Raw genomic sequence first — 21,218 nt, 5'->3', positions numbered from 1 at the left:
TGAAGGCTGTTCTCAACTACAAAAATCCTATGAGTTAGAATTTAATGAGCAGAGGTGTCATGGTGGTCCAGGGGTTTAAGATGCTGACCAAGCTTAAGGCTTTTGGTGAATGTCATTCTTCCTCTCTCTCACCTTATTTCCTGTGACCTCTATACTGATGCAAAATGCCCTTAAATTGACCACAGAAAGGTAATTGAATGCACAAATCTGATGGGTTTTTTGGGGTTGTTCTTTTAATTATCTGAATATTTTTGTTTGTCCGTCATAAATGTTCCTTTGTAAATTTATGCAGGCATGCGACATTAAGTAACTTAGATTTTAGTATTCATAAAACAGAGCTAGCTTTGACAAAGATATATAGTACGTTTCTCAGCGATTACTCAACGTTAGTTCATTTAAATCTTGAGTGCAGTAAACTGTTATATCATTGCCTCAAAGACCAACCCAGCATGGTAAAATCATGGTACAGTTTTTCTCTGTAACACCTCTTTAACTCTCCTATTATCCAGGTAAAGTGAAGGGTCTCTATGACTCTCAGGCCCCAGCGTGTCCAGTCTGTCAGGCTATTCTGCGACCAGGAGAACTGCAAGAACACATGGAGCAGGAGTTGACCAAACTCGCCCAACTACAAATGAGGTATCACTATCTGATCACAAATTACCACTGTCGGATTTCCCTCTATTCACTATCACAAAATCTTGTTCCATTGCCTTTATTTAACATTCTGCCAACAAGTGGTTTTATAGCTGAGAATCACATGTTCACATCCTCCTTCTAACCATTTTCTTTCTTCTTCCAACTTATCCATTTGTCATTTTCTTCCTGTTTTGCAAACCAGACTTTCTATTCTGTTCAGCTTTCAGGTGATAATTAATGTTGACAGATTTAGTAACTAGAGGCCCCCCCCCCCCTTTCAGTTTCCCCAGGTGGCATCTCCCGTCTTCTCTGTCACCTGCGTGCACTGTTTACAAGCTGCCTCATTGTTCCCTACATATTTCATATTACAGCCTCCGGCCTCGAGGCGACAAATCATACAGCGGGTGGATAATGTCCTGATAATGGCTGCTTTGAGCCCTACATACACACACGCTCACTAGTCTAAAACATACACAGGAGGACCAGAGGTGCACACACACACATGCACACACACAGACACACATTACCTGCTTAGACCAGAAGAATGATTCCTCCAATAAAGACATTACACTCCAAATCTGCTTAACGACCGCTCCGTGGACAGTAATGGTTTCAAATTGAACTTGGCCCACGGGGACACTGTGTGTGTGTGTGTGTATCTGCGTGTGTGTGAGTGAATGTGTGTACTGTATCTGTGTGATACAAGTGTGAAATGAGGTTATACACAGACTCAGATAGAAATTTAGACAAGATAAAGGCAGAGGTTATTTACGAGATGACATTTAAAAGACAATATTGTGTTTGTATATTTTATAGAAACATAGTGTAGTTGATTTGTGTGTGTTTGTGTGTGTGTTGGCTTCTATTCACAAGCTTGTTTAACATACGAGCTTCTGTATGATTTGCTTCTTTTCTCTGCAGTGCCACTCCAGGGCACCACGACCACCTCATAAGGACGCCGAAGGTAAATGGTTGATATTGCTTGTGAGTTTCAGGAAAACACAGCAGCTTTCATTCAGGCCTTTGACTCTATTTTTCTATGTTCTTTATCACCTTTCTCTCCAGTCGCTCTCGCTGTCTCTTCATATAAAGCGTGAAGGAGGTTCTCCCACCTCGCCCCCTCGACCGTCTGAGGATGCGCACTCTGACCGATACCAGGTAAGGTTAAAAAGATACACAAAACCAGTATCAGATTATCAGGAGTTTCAGGTTTACAGAATAATATGGTACATGTCAGATTTAGAAGAAGAAATTGACAAAAGATGTACAGACAACAATGCGATATAAGTACAAACATGAATAAATATACAGTTAGTTATTTATGTTGTTTGCCATGTTCATACTGCCGGTAATAACTTTACTTTGCTTTGCTACTGAGTTTCTTACCTGAGTTTTGTATGCATCCCTTCCAAATGTGCGTGCTGATACTTTTGATTAGTGCACTAAAACAGTACCTGACAAGTAGTAGTTAGCGGCACTGTAAAAACATTGTTCTTTTGTCCTGGTGTGGTGCCAGTGACTCACCGGGTTTATGGTCTGGGGCTCAACATTCAACACCTCACTTAAAAGTAAGAGTCGAGTCAAGTCAATTTTATTTATATAGCTCAAAAACACAGGTTGGTTTTTACAACCTGAACAACATATTATACTGTATTTCCTTACGCCCTTGAGGAATACTTCGACACAAAACAAAAACTTTATATAGATGCAATATATGGCATATATACAGAGGAGACAGTGCAGGAGTAATAGAAATACAATATAAATAAACAGATATTATTTTTTTATATTATAAACTATATTAAGTAAATATAGTACAAACATACTTCAATAAGTAGACATTAAGCGTAATAAGAAATGCATAAAATATGGCTGAATTTGCTATCTTTGCTTTCTAATAAAGTGTGTTCTGTAATGTTTTACTTCAATCCACTGTGCTGCTGTTCATTTGTTCCAGTTGAAATGTAAATGAAAAATTATATTCTGCATGAGAAAAATATGAAACATCCTGACGTTTCTTTGTGTTTGTTTCAGACGTTTCTTCGTGTGCGGGCCAACAGACACACCAGACTGAATGGTACGTTGATGCATGCAGAGTTGTGTTTCATCGCTGCTGACTCAGTTTGTAGTTAAGGGACAGCTCAGTACACAAGACTCTGTCCGGTCTGCAGTTTTAAATGGCTTTGAGTTTTTTTTAAAAAACATTACAGTTGCCTTTGTTCACACTGATGCCACCAGTTATGTGTTTCGTCCAACTCCCCCTCCTCCTTCCTTCATTAGTCGTTCAGATATCACCCTTTTTCCCACCACATCTCCACTGGCCTAGCGCCCACACGAGCAGAGGAGCTATTAACCTTTCAACTTTGACCTCTTGATATGTTAACAGTCGATGACCTCTGCTGGTGCAGGTGCTACGTCAAATCTGCCCCATTACGCCCCCACAGCGCAGGAGCCCACCTAGACTGCACACAAGCTGGTAAGACACACTGAGAAGCACTTTCTTCATCATCAACTATAATGAGCAGCTGCTGAGTTTTTTCCTTCCAGTCTCTCAATTTTAAAAACAAAGCATATGACTTTCTACTAAAGGGCTTATAAGTTATAACTAATGGTTTTTATCAAACCATGTATCACTAAAATGCAAACTTTTCATGTAAGAAGTAAATGTTTTAAGTTTCATGCTGGTGATTATCTTCCTAGTATGTCATTAATGAAGGGTTGGTACCATAATCTATCAAGTGATGTCAACTTGTTCTTATTAATGGCTTAAAACTGATCTATGAAGCAAAGTAAATGATTAGCAAATGATTATAGGAACTGTTAATAAAGCCATCACTCACAACAAATAAACCTTTCATATATATTAGAGAAATGTCAATGGTAGTTTAAGTTCATTTGTTGTTGTCATTTGGTAGTTAAGTTATTAGAGAAAGTGGTACCAATTAATAAAAGAATACATAATAATAAAACTATTTCAACTGTCTCAGACCATTTCAAATATATATATTATATAATAGTGTCTGGGCGCTGATACAGACATATAGATCCACAGAGCATCCTTAAAGCTGCAGCTGACATCTTACTACTGTTATTATTACCGCTGAGATTCTCCGGCTCTTAGCTGACTCTTCAAACTGCCAGCGCTGTCGGGGTCTGTTAGCCTTTATTGGGCCTTATAACAGGACAGCATAATGAGCTTCTAAATACATGTCAGGGAGGAAGCAGAAGAAAGGAGGAGGAGAGGGCTTCTCTGTTGATTAATCAACCTCTCTCACTCTCTCTCCTCTCTCTCCTCTCCCCGTTTGATGAGCTCTTCCTCATCTAAAACCGTCTCTTTAACCCTCATTATGTTCGCTGCGATGGCGGTGCTCGGGTCACGGCCACCAGCTCTCTGTGTGTCCACCCCCCTAACCCCCTCGGGGGTCACTGTCATCCAGCGGGAATTAGAGGGCCCTAAAACTTAATGTCCCCTTATGCAATCTGCAGTCAGTCAGGTCACAGTGGGCAGTGGGAGAGGAGGTGCAGTTGGTGTTCTGCCATGTTAACTTTTATATCCGAGGGGGGGCGGGATGACAGGATGGAGATGGGAGGAACGCTTTGCATCCACCTGCAGTTGTTGAGTATAAAGAGCTCCCATCTGTGATTTCTGGCTCTTATGTGTGTAATTGTATGTTCAGGTCTGTGTGTGTGTGTATGTGGTCGACTTGCTGTGTGATTATGTTTCAGGTTAATCCACACATAAAGTTTTTGAAAGAAGCACAAACGATAGAAGAAGTTTTTATTTTTGGATGTTGTTGTCAGATGAGCTCAATTATCCCATCATCACCACCCAGTGTGCTGATCCAAATGGGTTGATCTGCTACTACTAATGATATAAAAGTGGATATTGTTACAATATATTTTGCATACTTAAGACTTAATAATCCTGAAACTGTCAATGTTTAGACTTGGTCTCTTATTTTCTTTTTTGGTCAGGTTTGAAATGATCATATACCGTGATGGCAGAATCTGGAAGTTTTTAACCATTTATCCATTAATTTTTGCCTTGTATTTTACCCTTAACTCGAATATATACAACTATTTTATTTTTTCAAATTAGCAAAGCTACTCCACAATCTTTTACATACCATCTGACAACTGCAAAAGTATCCACCATAGTACATTATACTCTGAAACAAACATTACGCACCGTCATAAAACAACATGAAGATTATGTTATTTTACCACAGTCACAGAAAAATATTCTGTCGCAATGAATAAAAAATAATCTTAAATAAAATAATATTTTTTTTAGATTTGTTATAAATAATTTGTTTTAATCTTGAACCTTATTCTCACTTCACCTCCAACAGTTTACTTAATTTTTCTTTTAACCCTTCTTAAAAAACTACAAACCCTATCCTACAACATTCCAAAATATATAACCAGTTAACAGGTAAATGTTTCAACCTGTTTATAGTGTACTTCATTTAAATCTTAATATCTTAATGGAACTTCTAATGTTCACATTAATAAAACCCTGAAACAGAGATTTTTACGCCTTTAATGTTGTGTTTTTGATGTTAAAACATTACATTGTAAAGTAAGACTGAAATAAAATATATTTAGGATGAGAAAAGTAGAATACACATTATCATGTGGAAATGATTTGGATTTTAAGACACTTATTCAACCTGCAGTCAGGAATAAAGGTTTGTATAAAGTTTGTATGAAGTTTGAGAGTTACAAAGTAAAACAGGAGCTCACAAGCTGATAAAAAAAGGAGCTAGTGAAGTGACAGTGTCCTGCTTTTAAAGTCAGTGTCACCATCTCATCTGTCTCTGTCTTCTGTCTGTTCCCAGTCAGGATCGGGAAGCTGAAGAGGAGGAAACCAGAAGAGGGACAGGTATGTGTTTTCTTTTTTGTTTAAAGAAGGCAGATGGCAGTTTTATTGTAATCCGAAATGAATATAAGTGTATAAGGAACCTGGTCGGGTTGAGAAAATGTCGGTGGTCAAACCCCCCCCCCCTCCCGACACTGTTGACTGCTTTTGTTCATGTAGCATCAGGATCACTGTCAGCTCGCTGTGTATCCATGTGAAAACACGGGTTCACAGCTATAAAAACACAGAATCAGATACATAGCTGGAGGCTTTGGGAGGCATATAGAAATATTCACAGAGACACTCAAATTGTGTACTTTGTGTGTGTGTGTGTGTGTGTGTGTGTTTCAGGAGGGCTCAGCGGACATGCTGCCGCTGGAGGACGAGTGGAACGACAGGAGAAGGATACAAATGGCGTCTATAGTCGGAGGGTTTAAAGGTAAGCGTGAATCTGTGTGTGTCATAAGTGTGTGCGCGTGCCATCGAGGTACCCACGTGTATGATCTTGTTCAGTGGAGGGTGAATAATGTGACTGAGTGACGGTTGAAAAAGCCACTGAACTTTTCAGTCCAGATTACAGCGGAGCAGGATGCCTTGAAGGTTAGCTTAAAAGTAACAGTTTCTTTTACCCGAGAAGGAAGCTCTGACCTGCAAACTTGTTATGCGCTGACTGACAGAAACAAGCAGAAGAGTATAAAGACAGGAAAACATAACAGTTTGTGAAATTCACCCTATTATGACCTTAGAAAATAAGAACAGAACTTCTCCACTTTGTCTTTTTACAAGCAACTTCAAACCACACTTCTTTAAACAGAAACACCATCGAAATTAGTTTTGATGTTCTTCTGAAAATGTCTCCTCAGGTGCAGTCCTGGTGAGCACAACTTCTAAGGAGTGTCGAGACAGCGATGCAGACCTGGACGTAGACGGAGATGACACTCTGGAGTACGGCAGAGCGCAGTATCCTTTACAGTGAACACGGCAGTAACACTGAATATTACTTTTGTTACTACCTGAACTTTAAAAAAGCAGTAATAGATAGGATGGCTCTAACTTGGGAGAAATTACCTCTACTTGGATCAAATGTGACTGATTATTGGAATGGATGGATTTAAAATAAAGTCAAACAAACTACCACTGTATACGTACTATTTTCCAGCATTTTCCAGGTTATGTAAGTGTCTTACTTGTTGTTAGCCTAGTGTTGTTCTATGTTTCCTGAACTTTGTTCTCAGATACACAGAGACAGATGTCATCCCCTGCTCAGGAGAAAGCTCCAAGGAGACAACAGTGAAGTATGTATCCCACCTGATAGGGTCTGATTCAGTTAGATATTAAAATCACCACACAATCTATCCTTTATTATTTATCAGAGGTGATTTTTCATCAATGTTTTTGTTTTTATTTTAATATTTTTCCAGCAGCAGCAGCAGCAGCACATTGCCTGACTCCAGAGTAAACCTAGAGTTTTCCAAATGGTCAAATGATGGTGAGTTAAGCAAAGTCTAAAAGAATTAATTAATAGATTAGATAAGGAAAAAATGAGAATTGTACACAAACAGCATCTTTATTGCATCATGAATATCTGTGTTTGTTCACTCAGGGAGTCCATCTACCAGCAGCGGAGAGAAAGTGGACGGGAGCATAGCTGGTCTTCCCAAAACCTGCAAAAACTCTGAGATAGAGACGTAAGTCTGGGGTCATTCAGAGCCTGCAGTACACTGCAACTATGTCTGTGTCACATTACTCAGTGCCTTGAACATCCTCACTGCTGATTATCTCAAAAGGTTTTCAATGTTTTAAATTTAAAACTTAAAGTTAGAGTTTTCAAACAGCTGAAATTGTTTAGTAAAACAACAAAAAACACTGAAACCAAGTTACAAATCAATCATAAATCATCATAATCATGCTGGTGGTAGTGAGGTAGGTTGGGTGTAGTGAATCCGCGAATCAGAGCAAAGTAAGTGTAACCATCCCTTACTTTAGCAGCCCGGCTCTCTCTGTTGTAGCACTACCTGCCCCTGCTCCAACCAGTGTGATACATAATACTATATCAATGTGATGATATCATCAATCAAGGTCACAGCAGGCGACACACGCATGTACACACATTTCATCACACTTAATGCATTGTAGCCTGTCTGCCTCGCTGTACAGTATGTTTGCACATACACTCTATTTTGTAATTGTGCGCTTGTCCGTGTGTATGTCTATCTCTGTAAGGACCCTCACCCCCCTCCCCTCTGCCTATGATAAATGAGACAGTGAATGCGGGCGATGTGATTGCTGATAAATTTCATGCTCAGTGTCCATGTTGGCCAGCGAATAATTTAATCTGTCTTCGATTTATAAATGACTCTCCAGTGTCTGCCTAACTCTCCCATCTCCTCCCATCTCTCCTCCTGTTACCGTCCATCTGTGTGTGTGTGTGTGTGTGTGTGTGTGTGCAGGCTCTCAGAGGACTCCACGCTGACAACTCTGGATGCACTTAAAGCTCGGATACGGGATTTGGAGAAACAGTTGTCTAAAGGAGACAGATTTAAATGCCTCATCTGCATGGTGAGTACAGAGGAAATTAAATCGACAGAGAAAAGATAGAGACAACAGCGCAGTAATGCAGAAACTGCGGATATTCCTGTAGGGACCTATGCTAATATGTCATGGTCATGCGCTTTCAATAGAATGTAAATTCAATATCTTGATCTGTTGATATGGATTTGTATTTATATTACTTAAAATTATATTATTTGAAAGGAAAATTTGTTTTACATCCAACTTAAACTACCATTGACATGAAATTGGATAGTATGTTGTTTAATCAATTCTGTATAATGTTAATATACAGTAGATTGATATATAAGACAAATATTGATCTTGAAACCTAGCTTTGACACTGATTTTATGTTTAAAAAAATATTTTTTAGTTTTAAATTACTCATTATTTCCTGGCCTATCCCGGCAGTGCAGGTGGAACTTGAGAATCTACTACAAGTGATGGGTACCGCAGTGTTCAGCCTCCAGCTCTGGCTGAAGTGACCACAAAAATGTCACCACCAATGATTTCCTTGTATTTATTGTATTATTTGTCATGATTCTATTTATTATCTCATACTGATAGACTTTTATCTATTGTGCTGTTTTATATATTGACTGTTTTTTTGTCTACTTGGTCAGGGAAAAAATATACAAATGAGCTGTTAGCTTACTCATACTTACTCAGCACTGTGCGATCAACTGTGCGTGGTCCATGCAAAAATAAAAAAATAAAACATTTTACGCTGGTGCTGATAATTAATGAAATGGTTGATCTACAGAAATCCTCAACGAATCATTTAAGTCATTTATTTAGCAAAAATGCAGCATATTTGCATATGACATTTAGTCAAATATGGGAATTTGCAGCTTTTCTCTGCTTTATATTGTTGTTTTGGACAGTCGATTGAACAAAAGAAGCCGTTTCCCTGGCCTCTGAGAGCTTGTGAATATTTATTTACTGTATTTTCATTTTAATTATTAACTAAATAACAGAACAAAAATGATCCATCTATCTCCTTATTTCTGGTATAAGATGGCGCAGAAACAAATATATGTTGTAGTTATTCAACGACAAGCTCAAAAAAAGCTCTTCAACTCCACACAAACTGACAGTAAAAGCTTCATAGATCAAAGCACAGTTTGACAATTCTTTGTGAAGACAAAGCCGCTTCGTCTCGGTCAATCTTTGTTCAGATTCTTGCACACATGACTGCACTAATGTTGCACCCATACCTTTGTGATGAAAGAAGTAAGTCAATGTGGTTTTAAACTGATGGAGTTTACCTTGCTCATTTTTATTTGAGCTTATGGAGAGATATTGCCAAAACATAATGTATTTTATAATGTATTAAAAGGGTACAGTGTAATAAATCACTAAACACACCAGCTGGACCTTTCCTATTGTTGAAGAGGCTTTGAGGGGATCTAACAGGGAGCGTCTTTTATTGCACTTCATGTAGTTTCACATGGACATCTAGTGGCAGTGTTTTGTACTACAGGTAAGGAATCATCACCTGTGTTTTGTCTCTGCAGGACACGTACACAACTCCTCTCACCTCCATCCAGTGCTGGCATGTTCACTGTGAGGAGTGTTGGCTTCGAACGTTGGTAAATCATCGCATTTGTGCTGATTCATATAAACATGACATTAAAGTAAAATGACCCGAATATGTTTGATAAAGTCTCATTGTTCCTTTTCTTTTCAGGGAGCAAAGAAGTTGTGTCCTCAGTGCAACACTATCACCTCACCTGGAGACCTGAGACGGGTCTTCCTGTGACGCAGCCACTCACAAAATGAGGGAAGGGGCTTCTTGTGTTTCAGCCAATCAGGGGTGGGCGTGTGGGCAGCTGGCCTGTCCTCCTCTTCCTCCTCACATCTTTCCTGGTCCTACCTGTCCGTCCACTAACCACTGATAAACAGCAAGTGTGACCTTTGACCTTCCTTCACAGCCCTGTACAATATCTGTGTTCCTGCTGCAACACCAACAAGATCAGAACAAACTAAAAAAAACGACTGTGAGCTCAGGCACTGAAAAACAAATAGAAAGAAAAATCGCTTTGGGACAATATTTATCGATTTTGTAATCCTTTTTTCTGTTTTACGAGGGGAATAAATAGTTGAATCTCATGCAAAGCACATGTACATAGTTTTGTGTATGTTTGGATTGGTGTGTGTATATGATGTTGGCAGAACAACCCGACTGTATTTACTGTACAGAGTTTGTCTTTGCTTAGATCATTTATTATTTGTTTAGCTCCTGTAGTTTGGAAACATTTACAGCCATTTCATCACATTCAGGCTAATTTTGTCTTTGTCATTGATGTGTTTCTTTGTATAGGATCATTAAATCTAATTTTATCAATGTTACTACAATAAAACGTGCGTCTAAAAAGTTGTGGCGTCACAATATATTTTAACTGTGGGGGTAATATGTGGGGATTTTAGGCAAGCATCTTGTGTTGTTTAGTTGTTGATGGCCTTGTTACGATGACTCTGTGGTGGATTCGCCCTTTAAGAAGTGGGTCGGTGCAGGATTAGCCAGACAGAGGCCACTGCAGCTCAGTCGAGAGACACTAAACCCTGCTATTCTGAGCTTTTACCGTGTGGGGGACAGAAGACCACTCAGTTCCAAGGTTAAATCACACCACGGAAATCACAATTTCATTATAGTTAATAGAGGGACAGCGTAATTTAACTGTGTCCAACAACTGTGTTAGTTTTGAATTTTATGGTTGATTTTTTGTTTTTGAAATATGTAGTGTATTGTAGTGGGGAAAGTAAAAGAGCAGATGTTTGCATCATTTCCATCACTTTGACCTCTAACTGCTCTAGTTGAGCTGTTTAATAGACTGTAGTTGGACTGAGCAGCTTCCAGAATATGTGGCTTTTTCTCTCAAAGCTAAAATCCACAATCCACATAAAACTTCTGCTGCACTACATGATACTGTATTTCAACAGTGACGTGATCATTTGTTTATGAAAATCTTCTACCTTGCCCACATGGTGTTGTGACCTGTATGGACAGTTTGGATAAAAACAAGCCAGCATGCACACATGTGATTGGTCGTTGAGCTGAAGGGAGGTGGTGGTAATTCAGACTGACAGTGAGCTGCTTCAGTGAATCAGTCTGACAAGCACACACACACACATACATATACACGTATACACACTTATGGTACACAGTCCATTAAGAAGCCCGGCTGAAGAATCATCTGCTGTTGAACTTCTCAACGACACAGATTGTACAGGCGGTGTGTTAGAAGGTAAGGTGGAACTTTTGACTTTGTTAAAATTACTAAATTTATCTACATTGAACCAAGCAATTAAACATACTGTAAACATACTTAGTAATCAGAGTTAAGGGTTCAGGAACAAACTGAAACTAAAGGAAAAGTGCATTATAATTGCATTGCACTGTACTACAACCTGTCATACTGCACATTCACAATGTATGTTGTTTGTACAGTATTTGCTTGGACATTTTAAATGCCCTGTGCAGTGACTGAAGGCTAAAATAGTTGTTTGGGTCCTAGGTGATTAAGAATAGTTGTAAATCTGTTAATAACTGTATTACAAGCTTAACAAGTTTGAGTAAAGGAGGCACATTTTAATAGTTTGGTACTTTATTGATCTCTTATATAAAAGAAGCAGGTGAAGCCAATGAATAACTCGCAAAAACAAGATGTTGATGGAGAAGTTGTTTTTTTTTTTTTTTACTGTTTCAGGCTTTCACTGTGTTATTAAGTAATTATCTTAATGATGATTCTAAATGAATTGATTCAAAAGTGTCCCTGAAACATCATCCTCTCTTAGAGCAGCAGGTAAATGGGTCACCTGTCCTGGACCCTTTGTGCCGCCTGGCCCAGATCCAATTAATCCTGCTGACTGACCTGCCATGACTTCATTAACAGGGATTCTTAACATTAACCTCTGGGCCTCTGGCTGTCTAACGAGTCAGCAATTAGGACATGGACGTGTTTCAATATTTTAATTAAGGAAATAGGAGGGAGAATTTCCTATGTGTCAATTATTAGTGGCGATTAAAACCACAATAATATAAGAGCAAAGGTCCGCTTACAACAATGTGCGTGTCTTGGGATGTTTCTTCCTGACAGTGTAGTGGTTAAGAGAGGCTTGGATCAAAGGATTAGCCTTATTTGACATTGTCCCTGTTAATAGGAAAGTTGGTGAGCTTTAACAGCACTGCAGTAGTAATGTATATGTAGAAGAGGAGTTTAAAGTGCTTAATGCAAACTGTTTTTTCAAAAGGTCAAAAATCATTCATTAAAAACTATTTTCTAAATAGAATGATTCACAAAAGATGAATCCTATTCTAGAAATAGCTTCAAACCTGTAATGCCTGTAATGGTTACATAAAGTGGCACAGAAGATCAGATTGTAATCTGCTTTTGGCACAAACCTGAGCTCACTCTGTCCTCGTCCCCCCCCCCCCCCCCCCCCNNGTCTGTCTCAGAACAATGTCAGGACCAAGGCCCGTGGTGCTGAGTGGCCCCTCCGGAGCAGGGAAGAGCACTCTGATGAAGAGGCTGATGAAGGATCATGAGGACGTCTTTGGCTTTAGCGTGTCACGTACGTTTGTTTGCCAACTGGTTCTTGGCTTCCATCACAAAAAAACATCCTGTCTGTGGAGGAAGTAGGACAGGAGTCACAGTGTCTCAGCTTGATGGTCTAATTCTTCACCGGCCAATAGATTTTGTTATATCAGTAAATCTTTTCACCTCAATATCTAACAAAGCAACATTACTGATGATTTATTACCTAATTTCTGGGTTTTAATAATGAAATCCTCTCCTCACAGACACAACAAGAAACCCTCGACCAGGAGAGGAAGATGGCAAAGGTACAGTAGCTCTGGCTCAAAGCACACTTGTTGGTGACACTTTGTAACAAGCGTTACAAGTGGGTGGTTGATGTTTTTAGCACCCTCACAAAGATACACACAGTGATTCACCATGCAGGAGCACTGAACTGTGATGAAAGTGTGTTTTACACCACTTTGCTTTTTGTTTCTGTACCACATTTCCCATCCCTCCATACCCGCCTGGTCTAAAGTAATGTCCACAACACTTCTTACTCCCAAGTGAACTGCACAAATGGTTTTGTCCCCCCTGTATAGCCCCCTTGATATAAAAGGGATAAACCTCTTTCTGTGCCTTTTTTGCTTTCTCCATAGGGTTGAACAAGCTCCCCATGCTTCTGGGGGCTACTTTACTGCCCGTAGCAGCCGTCTTTTCCTCTGAAGACTTAGACTTGTCAACCTCATTTTCGTGTCCAAACGAATCAGAAACCACAGATAAAGGTGACCTCAGTGTGATTCCTGATCACAGTTTTTAAGGCAGAGGGATGGGGGTTACTTTCATCATCCTGCATGGCACGCTGTCATTGGATTCGTAGGAATTAGTCATGTGAGAAACAAAAAGAGAAAATGAAAAAAATAAGGAATTGGGATCAGACGGTCTACACTTTGGAGTAAAAAGCTTTTGAAAATAGCCCCCTGTTACGCCTCAGTAGTGATTCCCATTTCCAGTCCTGTGAGGTTTTATGTCCAGAATCCTGTCCCATTTCCCACTGTGGCTCATTGATGAACCAATCATTAGCATCACATGAGCAAGATACATCAAGTGAATCTTCTTTGGGATATATAGGATCCATCTGAGCTGTTCAAACACTGTTGTCACTTCCATATAACGAAACATTCAAATATTCTTTGACAGTCAGGCTCAGACACTGTTCATGTTTTTATTTGTGCTGACCATATTGGACACTGAATATATATTTATTAATCTAAAATATGTCCCATCATTTGAGTAATACATACTTGATCTTGCTTACTTTGGGCCAAAATGAGGTTTTGAACATGCATAAACATATTCCATGTACTGCAGTTTCCCTGAGTGCTGTTTAAAAGTAATTCTGCCTTGTTTTCAGGCTTATTATCTGTTTGTTTACAGCACAGCCACTTCCTGTTCTATCCAGCAGACTCCTTTATGTTGTCTTGCTAATGATTGTTTGCTATCGCAGTGCCCATTAGTGGTGGTTGTAGTAACATGTTTGTTTCTAAAACTCTGCTGTTTTAGATCCCCAGAGTTTTTGATGTTATGAAGATTTAGGCCTATGGATCTGGTATGGACAATAAAATGTGCTCTGGAACAATTATACTAATGGCATCTTTAGAAAAAAAACATATTTCTCATCTTTGCATACCTTTCCCTGAGGAGAATGACTGCATACTTGTTTGGTTTTTGCAATTTGAACAAACTGTCTCAAATTTAGCTCAGAAGAGAACATCATACACTTGAATACAATCTTCCACCAGTTGTACACCACAAAGTTAGCCTTTGTGCCTGGATTTTCTGTGATCTCTGTGATGTTGACTGTTTATTGTGATGAAACCGGGCTCATCTCTTACTAATTTATAGTGACTGTTCATTTCATCACCTCTCTTCAATCATTTCTTTCCATTGTGAAAGCTTTCATGGCAGAGCTAGATTCATTATACGTTTCATTCATTATATGTTGCGTCTTGCAGACTACCACTTCACAACGAAAGAGGCCATGCAGGAGGGCATTGACAATGGAGACTTCATCGAAAACGCAGAGTTTTCCGGGAACATGTATGGAACGAGGTAAATATTTGCATCACTGTGTGAATACCAGTGTATTTTTAACCACATAAACAAGAGCAACTTGAGAAAACGTCTGTGGTTTTGATGAATAATCGCTGACATCTCTAGTTTGTACACATTTGCACACATTAGCTATATATGTAATTGTTCACTTTCTTTTTCCCAGTTTCAATTATCAATTAAATGTATTTTAGTGGTCTAACTGCTGATTCAGAAGCTTTTCCAAAAATAAAAATCTGAAAGAACAGCTGAGTTAATGTGGGTGAAAATACAATATATATTAAAGTATAATTGTCACTAATACCGGTTTAACTTAATTTACCAGAAATTAAGACTGTTGTCCTATATAAGAGAATACCCTCAGGCATAGCCACAGGGATCAAGAGGATGTATAATAGTCTGGTCACAGATGGAGCTTTAACCCCATTACGTCAAAAAGAGCAACGCTACGGCTCAGCACCTTGTGTTTCAAGTTTAATCTCTCCCTCTTACTCTGAAGATAACACACACATACTCACTGCAGTAACAGTCTGAGCAGCTTGGATCAATGCAGTGATCCTCTTACCTTAGTCACCACGTGTGAGAAGCACAAAATGACATGATTACACTCTCATTGGACATTGTCAAGCCTGTCAATGTGCAGTGCTGCTGGTTTAAAAAAACCTCCTGTTTGATAGAATTTTATAATGTAACAATGCATCGATTCTCCAGTAAAGCTGCCATAGAAGACGTGCAGGCCCAGAACCTAATCTGCATCTTAGATGTGGACATCCAGGGGGTGAAGAGGATTAAAGAGACTGACCTGAACCCTATCTACATCTCCATCCAGCCTCCCTCCATGGAGATCCTGGTAAATGTCCAACATAATTGTAATACTTCAATGCACTTTTAAGCTTATTTTATCAATTAAGCTGAGTGACAAATGTGCTAATTTATGACATTTATTCAATGTTTTTTGTTGTTATATACTTTGGTCTGCTTTAAAAAAAACAACCTAAATACTGAGGGACAGGATGAGATCAAATTGGTCTGAGAAGAATAAAAAATAAAGGAAACAAATTCTACTTTGTGGAATTTGTGAACTGCAGACATGACTGCTGTTTTGTTACTTGATGGATCAGCTCTTGTTTAAAAAATACCCTCTCTTAGGAAAAACGTCTGAGGGACAGGCAGACGGAAACAGAGGAGAGTTTACAGAAACGCCTGGAGGCAGCACGCATCGACATGGAGCTCAGTAAGTTTCTCTGCAGTTCTACTTGGACACAAAATATAGACAGACATGGCATCTGATTCAATTCTCTTTTCTAGGTAAGGAGCCTGGAGTGTTTGATGTCGTTATCATTAACGATGACTTAGAGAGGGCCTATGAGGAGCTGAAGGACATCCTCAATGAAGTGAGTGAAACCAGAAAATGTCCTTATTTGTTTAACTTTGCTACTATTGTCTGGCAGCTGTTGCATGGAAGCTTTGGTTAAATGTGAAAGAATCCCTCATCTCTCTTTGTACAGGAAATCCAAAAAGTTCAGGAAGCCAAATCATAAGAGGGAAGCAGTAACCCAGTCTTTCTGCTGCTGGACAGAAGAACCAACACTTGTGACTCACATAAACACACACAAGTTTGTTTTTCTTTTACCCTCTATGTTATGTGGTCAGAGGTTTCATGCTGAATGGTGCTCAGACGGAAAAGAGGGATTTTTGTCCTTGACTGAGAGAACAGGGCTAGAGTGTGTGTTAGATTTAGTTAAATTAATGGTCGAAATCTCCACATCCATACATTACTGTCGGCTCAGCTGGCAGGTAAAAGAAAAAAAATAGGTACAACGGACAGATTATGTGCTACATATGGTCTTTGAAATCCAAAGTTTGGCACTGGCCTGCCCTCATGTGTGGAATACACATCAGTACCTCCAGTCAGTACCTAGTAAACACACCGCAAAGTATTGAGAAATTGTTCAGAACATAGTTCCACTTTCATTTATTTGTTTTGTTGAATACTAATGCAGTAGAAATAAATTCAATCATAGTTAGGTATATTATCAAAAATATTGGTGATTTATATTGACTAATATTATGTTATTTAAATAATTACTCCCATGCTGCATATTATTTAAATATTACATGAAGGAAGCCCAAGATAAAATCACTGCATGTGTTACATTTACAACCTTTGCATGTATGTTTGTGTGTTTGTATACAAATGAGACTGAATAAAGAATGTGAGGACAATGACTGACCACTTTTGTGCCATTTAATTAATTTTTCATTCACTAACTCATAATATAAGTATTAAGTATTATGAAACTTAAAAGCATCTAATAAAAACTGTAAATCCAACCGAGTTCCCATTTATACATTGCATCTTCAAGGCAAAACGTGTGCATTTGAAAATAAAATATATCACTCAGAAAAATATCTGCTCTAACAGTTTTCACTTTAAGGCCAAACGTGTGTCTGTCTGATACTGAGGTGCAAAGCAACAGTTTCTCTTTTACAACTCGTAGACTAAACCTAATCCCTGATATGTTTCCATTTAAACCAAAGCGCAACAAATGCAGCACACTCACATATACAAACAGATAAATACGCTTTGAAACACTGTGAAAACTCATTAAGACGCATCACATTTTCAAAATCGATGGATTCTAAAATGATTTAAAAATCTGACCTGGCTCCAGCTAGCCAGAAAAGAGCCACACAGGAAACATTCAGCTGAAATTAAATGTGCTGGTTATAAGGCTGCAAAGTTGGTGGAAGAAACCCCCTACAGTGTTGCCTTACTGGAAGAAGGGACCTTGAAGCTTGGTGCGGACCTGGTCTCGTTTCTCCTCCTTCTGCTTAAGGTATTCTTTAAGCTTGTCTGTGGAGAAACACACTTTGGAGTGTCGGCCTTTGTGTGGGGCACGATTGGCACGCAGCCATGGGTTCTGGAGACACTCGGCAGCAGTGGGTCTCCCCCTGTATTCATGTTAGGATACACACATTAACGTAATTCACTAATACAACCTTTTACACAAATAATAGTTGGTTTGGTTTAAATAAAAAGAGAGACACACTCACCAGGATTTATTATTCAGGCTGCTCTTCATGAAGTTTAAGGCTCCCTCTGACAGACCGGGGTAACAGCGTCCAAACTGAATCTTCCCTTTTTTGATGTTTCTGTCTTGCTCCCAGCTGAGCTCTGCGTGGAACGGGCTGTCGGCACTCAGCCTAGTGAAGAGAAAAAAAAAAATACACATATATTATACAAAAATACATACAGTGTATCTCAGAAGTACAGAAGAGCCGGACAGTAGCATAAACATTTCATGATCCAAGGACTGAACTTATCAGCCTACATAACCAAAACTAAAACTTACATAATAAAACAGAATATTATTTAAAGAAAGAACACTTTGACTTTGTTCTGATAGCTAACCAAATTTATCAATTCACAGTAAATCATTTTTTAAATTGTAAAGTGTAAAGTAGAACGATTTTAATAAAACGAACATGGTTTTATACAAAATTCATTCAACTATTCAACGACTTTTACTGAAGCTCTACTTACATGATGAATAAGACAACTCCAATAGCCCAGACGTCAGTCTCAGGCCCGACACCCTGACCTTCCAGGATTTCCGGAGCTTTAGGAAGCACAATATAAACTGACAAAACAGACAGACACGAAACATTTTTCTTAAAGACTTGCTATTACGAGCAATGCCACATTCACTCACATGCTTTATTTTCCAAATAAGGAAAATGAGTCAAACCAAAAAGAAATGGATTGAAGTATAAGAATAAGAATGGACTTGGGTTTGTTAGGATATGGTAGCAAGGATCAGCTGAGGTAGATGAAGTTAGGCTGAATTATTTCCATCCATCAATCCGTCCTCCCTTAAAGAATGTGTACCTTTGCTGCGGCAGTCTGTTGAGACCATGACAGTCAAAGGTTTAGTACATTAGAAGAATCTGCAACAATGCAAGCATCAGAATCTTTTAGTTTGCCTTTTGAAATGAAGCAAGAAATACATCGGTACCTTTGCTCTCCGACAGGCCATGGATGTGCTCGATGTTGAGAGGTTGACCGGGTGTGAAGGACTGAGCCGAGCCCAGGTCAACTAGCTTCAGGTGGTTACAGTCATCCACCAGCATGTTGTCAGACTTCAGGTCCAGGTGGATGACCCGACGGCTGTGAAGGTAGTCGACTGCACTCAGAATCTGAACCAGCAGCTCTGCGACATGAGTCTCTGCATACAGATCTCTGACAGAGAACAAACACAGACAGATGGCATTAAGCTTAACCACAGTATGTGAGGGACTGCCACAAATGGCTACTGGTTGCACAAAAATAATCTTTTTGACATGTGTCTGAAGCTGGCTACAGATAATAATAATATAAAGACATTACAGTGATTAGTTACAGTAAGTGTCCTCTAGGCTCATCTCAATCATCTTCAATTGGTGTATAGTTTGATGTGTGTAGATGATCTCAAAACAACTGAAAAAGTATGTTAAAATTACATCAACATTGTCCATTAGATGACATTAAATCATTCTCTGTAACAACTAATTTAAGCCACAATTAAAGCAGCATTTCTCATCGGAAATCTGTTGCTTATTTTAGTTTTTTTTTTTTTCCTGTCTTCTTAGACTAACTAGAGCATCTTATTTTGGAATTACATAGTGATCAGTTCTGCCTGGATTATTTCTCCTACAGGCCCCTTAGGACAAAATAAGTAGCTGAAAAAGAGAACTAATATGGAGGCTTTCCACTTTAATGGACAAAGCCCCTTGATGAAATATTTGAGGAAATTCTGACTAGAAGTTGGCACTAGACCAAATGACTGGGACTCACCACTATTATAAGGAAATCTGGTAGCATGGCAAAAATGACACATGCATAAATCAGAGACATTTTTGATAAAATAAACTCTTTGTGTATAAATCCATACACAAGCTATCTGGTCCTTGTCTTATGTTTCTCAAGCCTTCCTTTACCTCACTGCTAGACTGTAGAGCAGCTCCTTGCCCGGACAGAGCTCCTCCACTAACACCAGGTAGCAGGTGGTGATGTAGGCAGTGTGCAGCTGCACCAGGTGGGTATGATGAAGCCTCCTCAGCAGTTGGTATTCCCTCAGCACTAACTGTCTCTGCTGTGCCTGGTAAGGGGTGATCTTGGCAGCAAACACTTGGCTGGTCTCGACATCCCTGCACAGGGTTATTACACTGAAACGACCCCTGAGAGAGAATCAAATAAAAGATGAAGAGGTACAGAGAATGGCCATAGTTTATGGCAAATTGGTGCCTAAGAGAAAGAGGGATGGAGGAGATGAAACTGTCCTTTTCCCAATGCATCTCCTGTGACAGTGAATAAGCAGGTAAAGAAAGGATGATGACTTACAGCCCAAAATGTAATCTTTATTTTACATTAAGGGTAAAAGAAGATGAAAAATGGTGAATATCAATACAAAACATCAGGTTCAATTCAGAAATATCACAATGTGTGACATACTTGAAAAACCTGAAGTCACACCTGTGTTTCAAAGTAAAAACATGATTATATGCAAACAGAAGTAAATACTACAGTAACAAAAAATATATTCATAAAAATCCCACCTGTTGATCTCAGAGAGGAAACTGTACTTGTTCTGTGTTGTCTGTTGTTCAGACCCAATGACCTTTGACCCCAGTGACTTAGTCTGGATGAGAGGAATGTGAGTCTCTGTACAAAAGAATAAATTCAGGTGAAAACACTGCAACCCTCCAGGTAGTAGCTGGTCGTACATTGCAGTAAATCTGTATGTTAAACACACCAAACCAGTGAGCCAAATTCCTGCCACATTTACCAAACCTGGTCTCAGATAATAATAAAAAAACAGTAGAAAAACTGTGAAAAATTAATGAATGAGATCACAAATGTGCAACAGCGAACATGCAATGTCATGTTTGAGAGTATTGTTTTTGCCTTCAGGATGAGTAGCCATAACAACAGGTGCTGATGCTTCACTGAAAGGTCCTGCTCCTGTCTTGGTGATGCAGCCCACCCTGAACACATAAGAAGCTCCTCTGGGTAAATCCTTCACCACATAGCAGCTGTCTGTCACCTCCTCTGACAGGACCGTCCATTGCCCACCTAAGGAGGCACACGACACATGAGTTTCACTGTAAAATCTACACTTACAGCACATTTGAATGCGCTTGCAGTAGATTTAAGCAATAATATTAGTGATGTTGTTGTGTAGGAAATAAAATGTCTGACATCAATTTGAAAGAACAAAAGAAGCATACAGCTTTGATAAAACTTACTGGGAAATAGCCAGTGTCAGTTGGCAAGATGCAGAAAAAACACTGTGCCAGGATAAGAGTAACACTGTGCCTTGCAAGCACACTAGTCTAGTCTTACAGAACTATTCTTCAAAGCCAAAACAGTCACACTACAGGGGTAGTGTTTGTACTGCACAAGCCTGATATAATTGGCTTGTGCAGTACAAACAGATATAATTTGGTATTTCTTAGTGTGGAATGATACCCTACAATAAATTCAGTATTGACTGCT

At 39.1% G+C, this 21,218-nt stretch overlaps 3 protein-coding genes across 3 annotated transcripts in view; 2 read left to right on the top strand and 1 right to left on the bottom strand.

Annotated features, from left to right (window-relative positions):
• rnf220b (ring finger protein 220b) overlaps nt 1-9,810 on the top strand; it is a 27,299-nt gene extending 17,489 nt beyond the window's left edge. Inside the window, exons 2-15 of the mRNA XM_035653845.1 lie at nt 510-636; nt 1,558-1,600; nt 1,702-1,794; nt 2,671-2,713; nt 3,023-3,112; nt 5,478-5,521; nt 5,849-5,936; nt 6,361-6,457; nt 6,733-6,792; nt 6,919-6,986; nt 7,101-7,185; nt 7,948-8,056; nt 9,566-9,640; nt 9,739-9,810. Coding sequence (XP_035509738.1) covers nt 510-636; nt 1,558-1,600; nt 1,702-1,794; nt 2,671-2,713; nt 3,023-3,112; nt 5,478-5,521; nt 5,849-5,936; nt 6,361-6,457; nt 6,733-6,792; nt 6,919-6,986; nt 7,101-7,185; nt 7,948-8,056; nt 9,566-9,640; nt 9,739-9,810 — 1,094 coding nt within the window. The remainder of the gene's footprint in view (nt 1-509; nt 637-1,557; nt 1,601-1,701; nt 1,795-2,670; nt 2,714-3,022; nt 3,113-5,477; nt 5,522-5,848; nt 5,937-6,360; nt 6,458-6,732; nt 6,793-6,918; nt 6,987-7,100; nt 7,186-7,947; nt 8,057-9,565; nt 9,641-9,738) is intronic.
• Nucleotides 9,811-12,511: 2,701 nt separating this feature from the next.
• guk1b (guanylate kinase 1b) lies at nt 12,512-16,221 on the top strand. The gene is made up of 8 exons (XM_035652747.1): nt 12,512-12,623; nt 12,853-12,894; nt 13,228-13,353; nt 14,584-14,680; nt 15,392-15,530; nt 15,830-15,914; nt 15,989-16,074; nt 16,189-16,221. The coding sequence occupies exons 1-8, from the start codon at nt 12,512-12,514 to the stop codon at nt 16,219-16,221; spliced, it is 720 nt and encodes a 239-aa protein (XP_035508640.1).
• Nucleotides 16,222-16,901: 680 nt separating this feature from the next.
• The window catches only part of obscna (obscurin, cytoskeletal calmodulin and titin-interacting RhoGEF a), a 39,795-nt gene continuing 35,478 nt past the window's right edge, over nt 16,902-21,218 (bottom strand). Inside the window, exons 74-81 of the mRNA XM_035653639.1 lie at nt 20,628-20,795; nt 20,279-20,384; nt 19,661-19,900; nt 18,700-18,923; nt 18,573-18,587; nt 18,228-18,324; nt 17,738-17,887; nt 16,902-17,635 (exon numbers count right to left, since the gene is read on the bottom strand). Of these exons, the coding sequence (XP_035509532.1) occupies nt 17,455-17,635; nt 17,738-17,887; nt 18,228-18,324; nt 18,573-18,587; nt 18,700-18,923; nt 19,661-19,900; nt 20,279-20,384; nt 20,628-20,795 (1,181 nt within the window). The 3' untranslated portion in view covers nt 16,902-17,454. The remainder of the gene's footprint in view (nt 17,636-17,737; nt 17,888-18,227; nt 18,325-18,572; nt 18,588-18,699; nt 18,924-19,660; nt 19,901-20,278; nt 20,385-20,627; nt 20,796-21,218) is intronic.

The sequence above is a fragment of the Morone saxatilis genome, unplaced genomic scaffold, assembly GCF_004916995.1.
Source record: "Morone saxatilis isolate NCDOM2014 unplaced genomic scaffold, NCSU_SB_2.0 Contig12, whole genome shotgun sequence".
Taxonomy (NCBI): Eukaryota; Metazoa; Chordata; class Actinopteri; family Moronidae; genus Morone; species Morone saxatilis.
The sequence above is the reverse complement of the archived record's forward strand: the minus strand, read 5'-3'. Positions and strand labels throughout refer to the sequence as shown.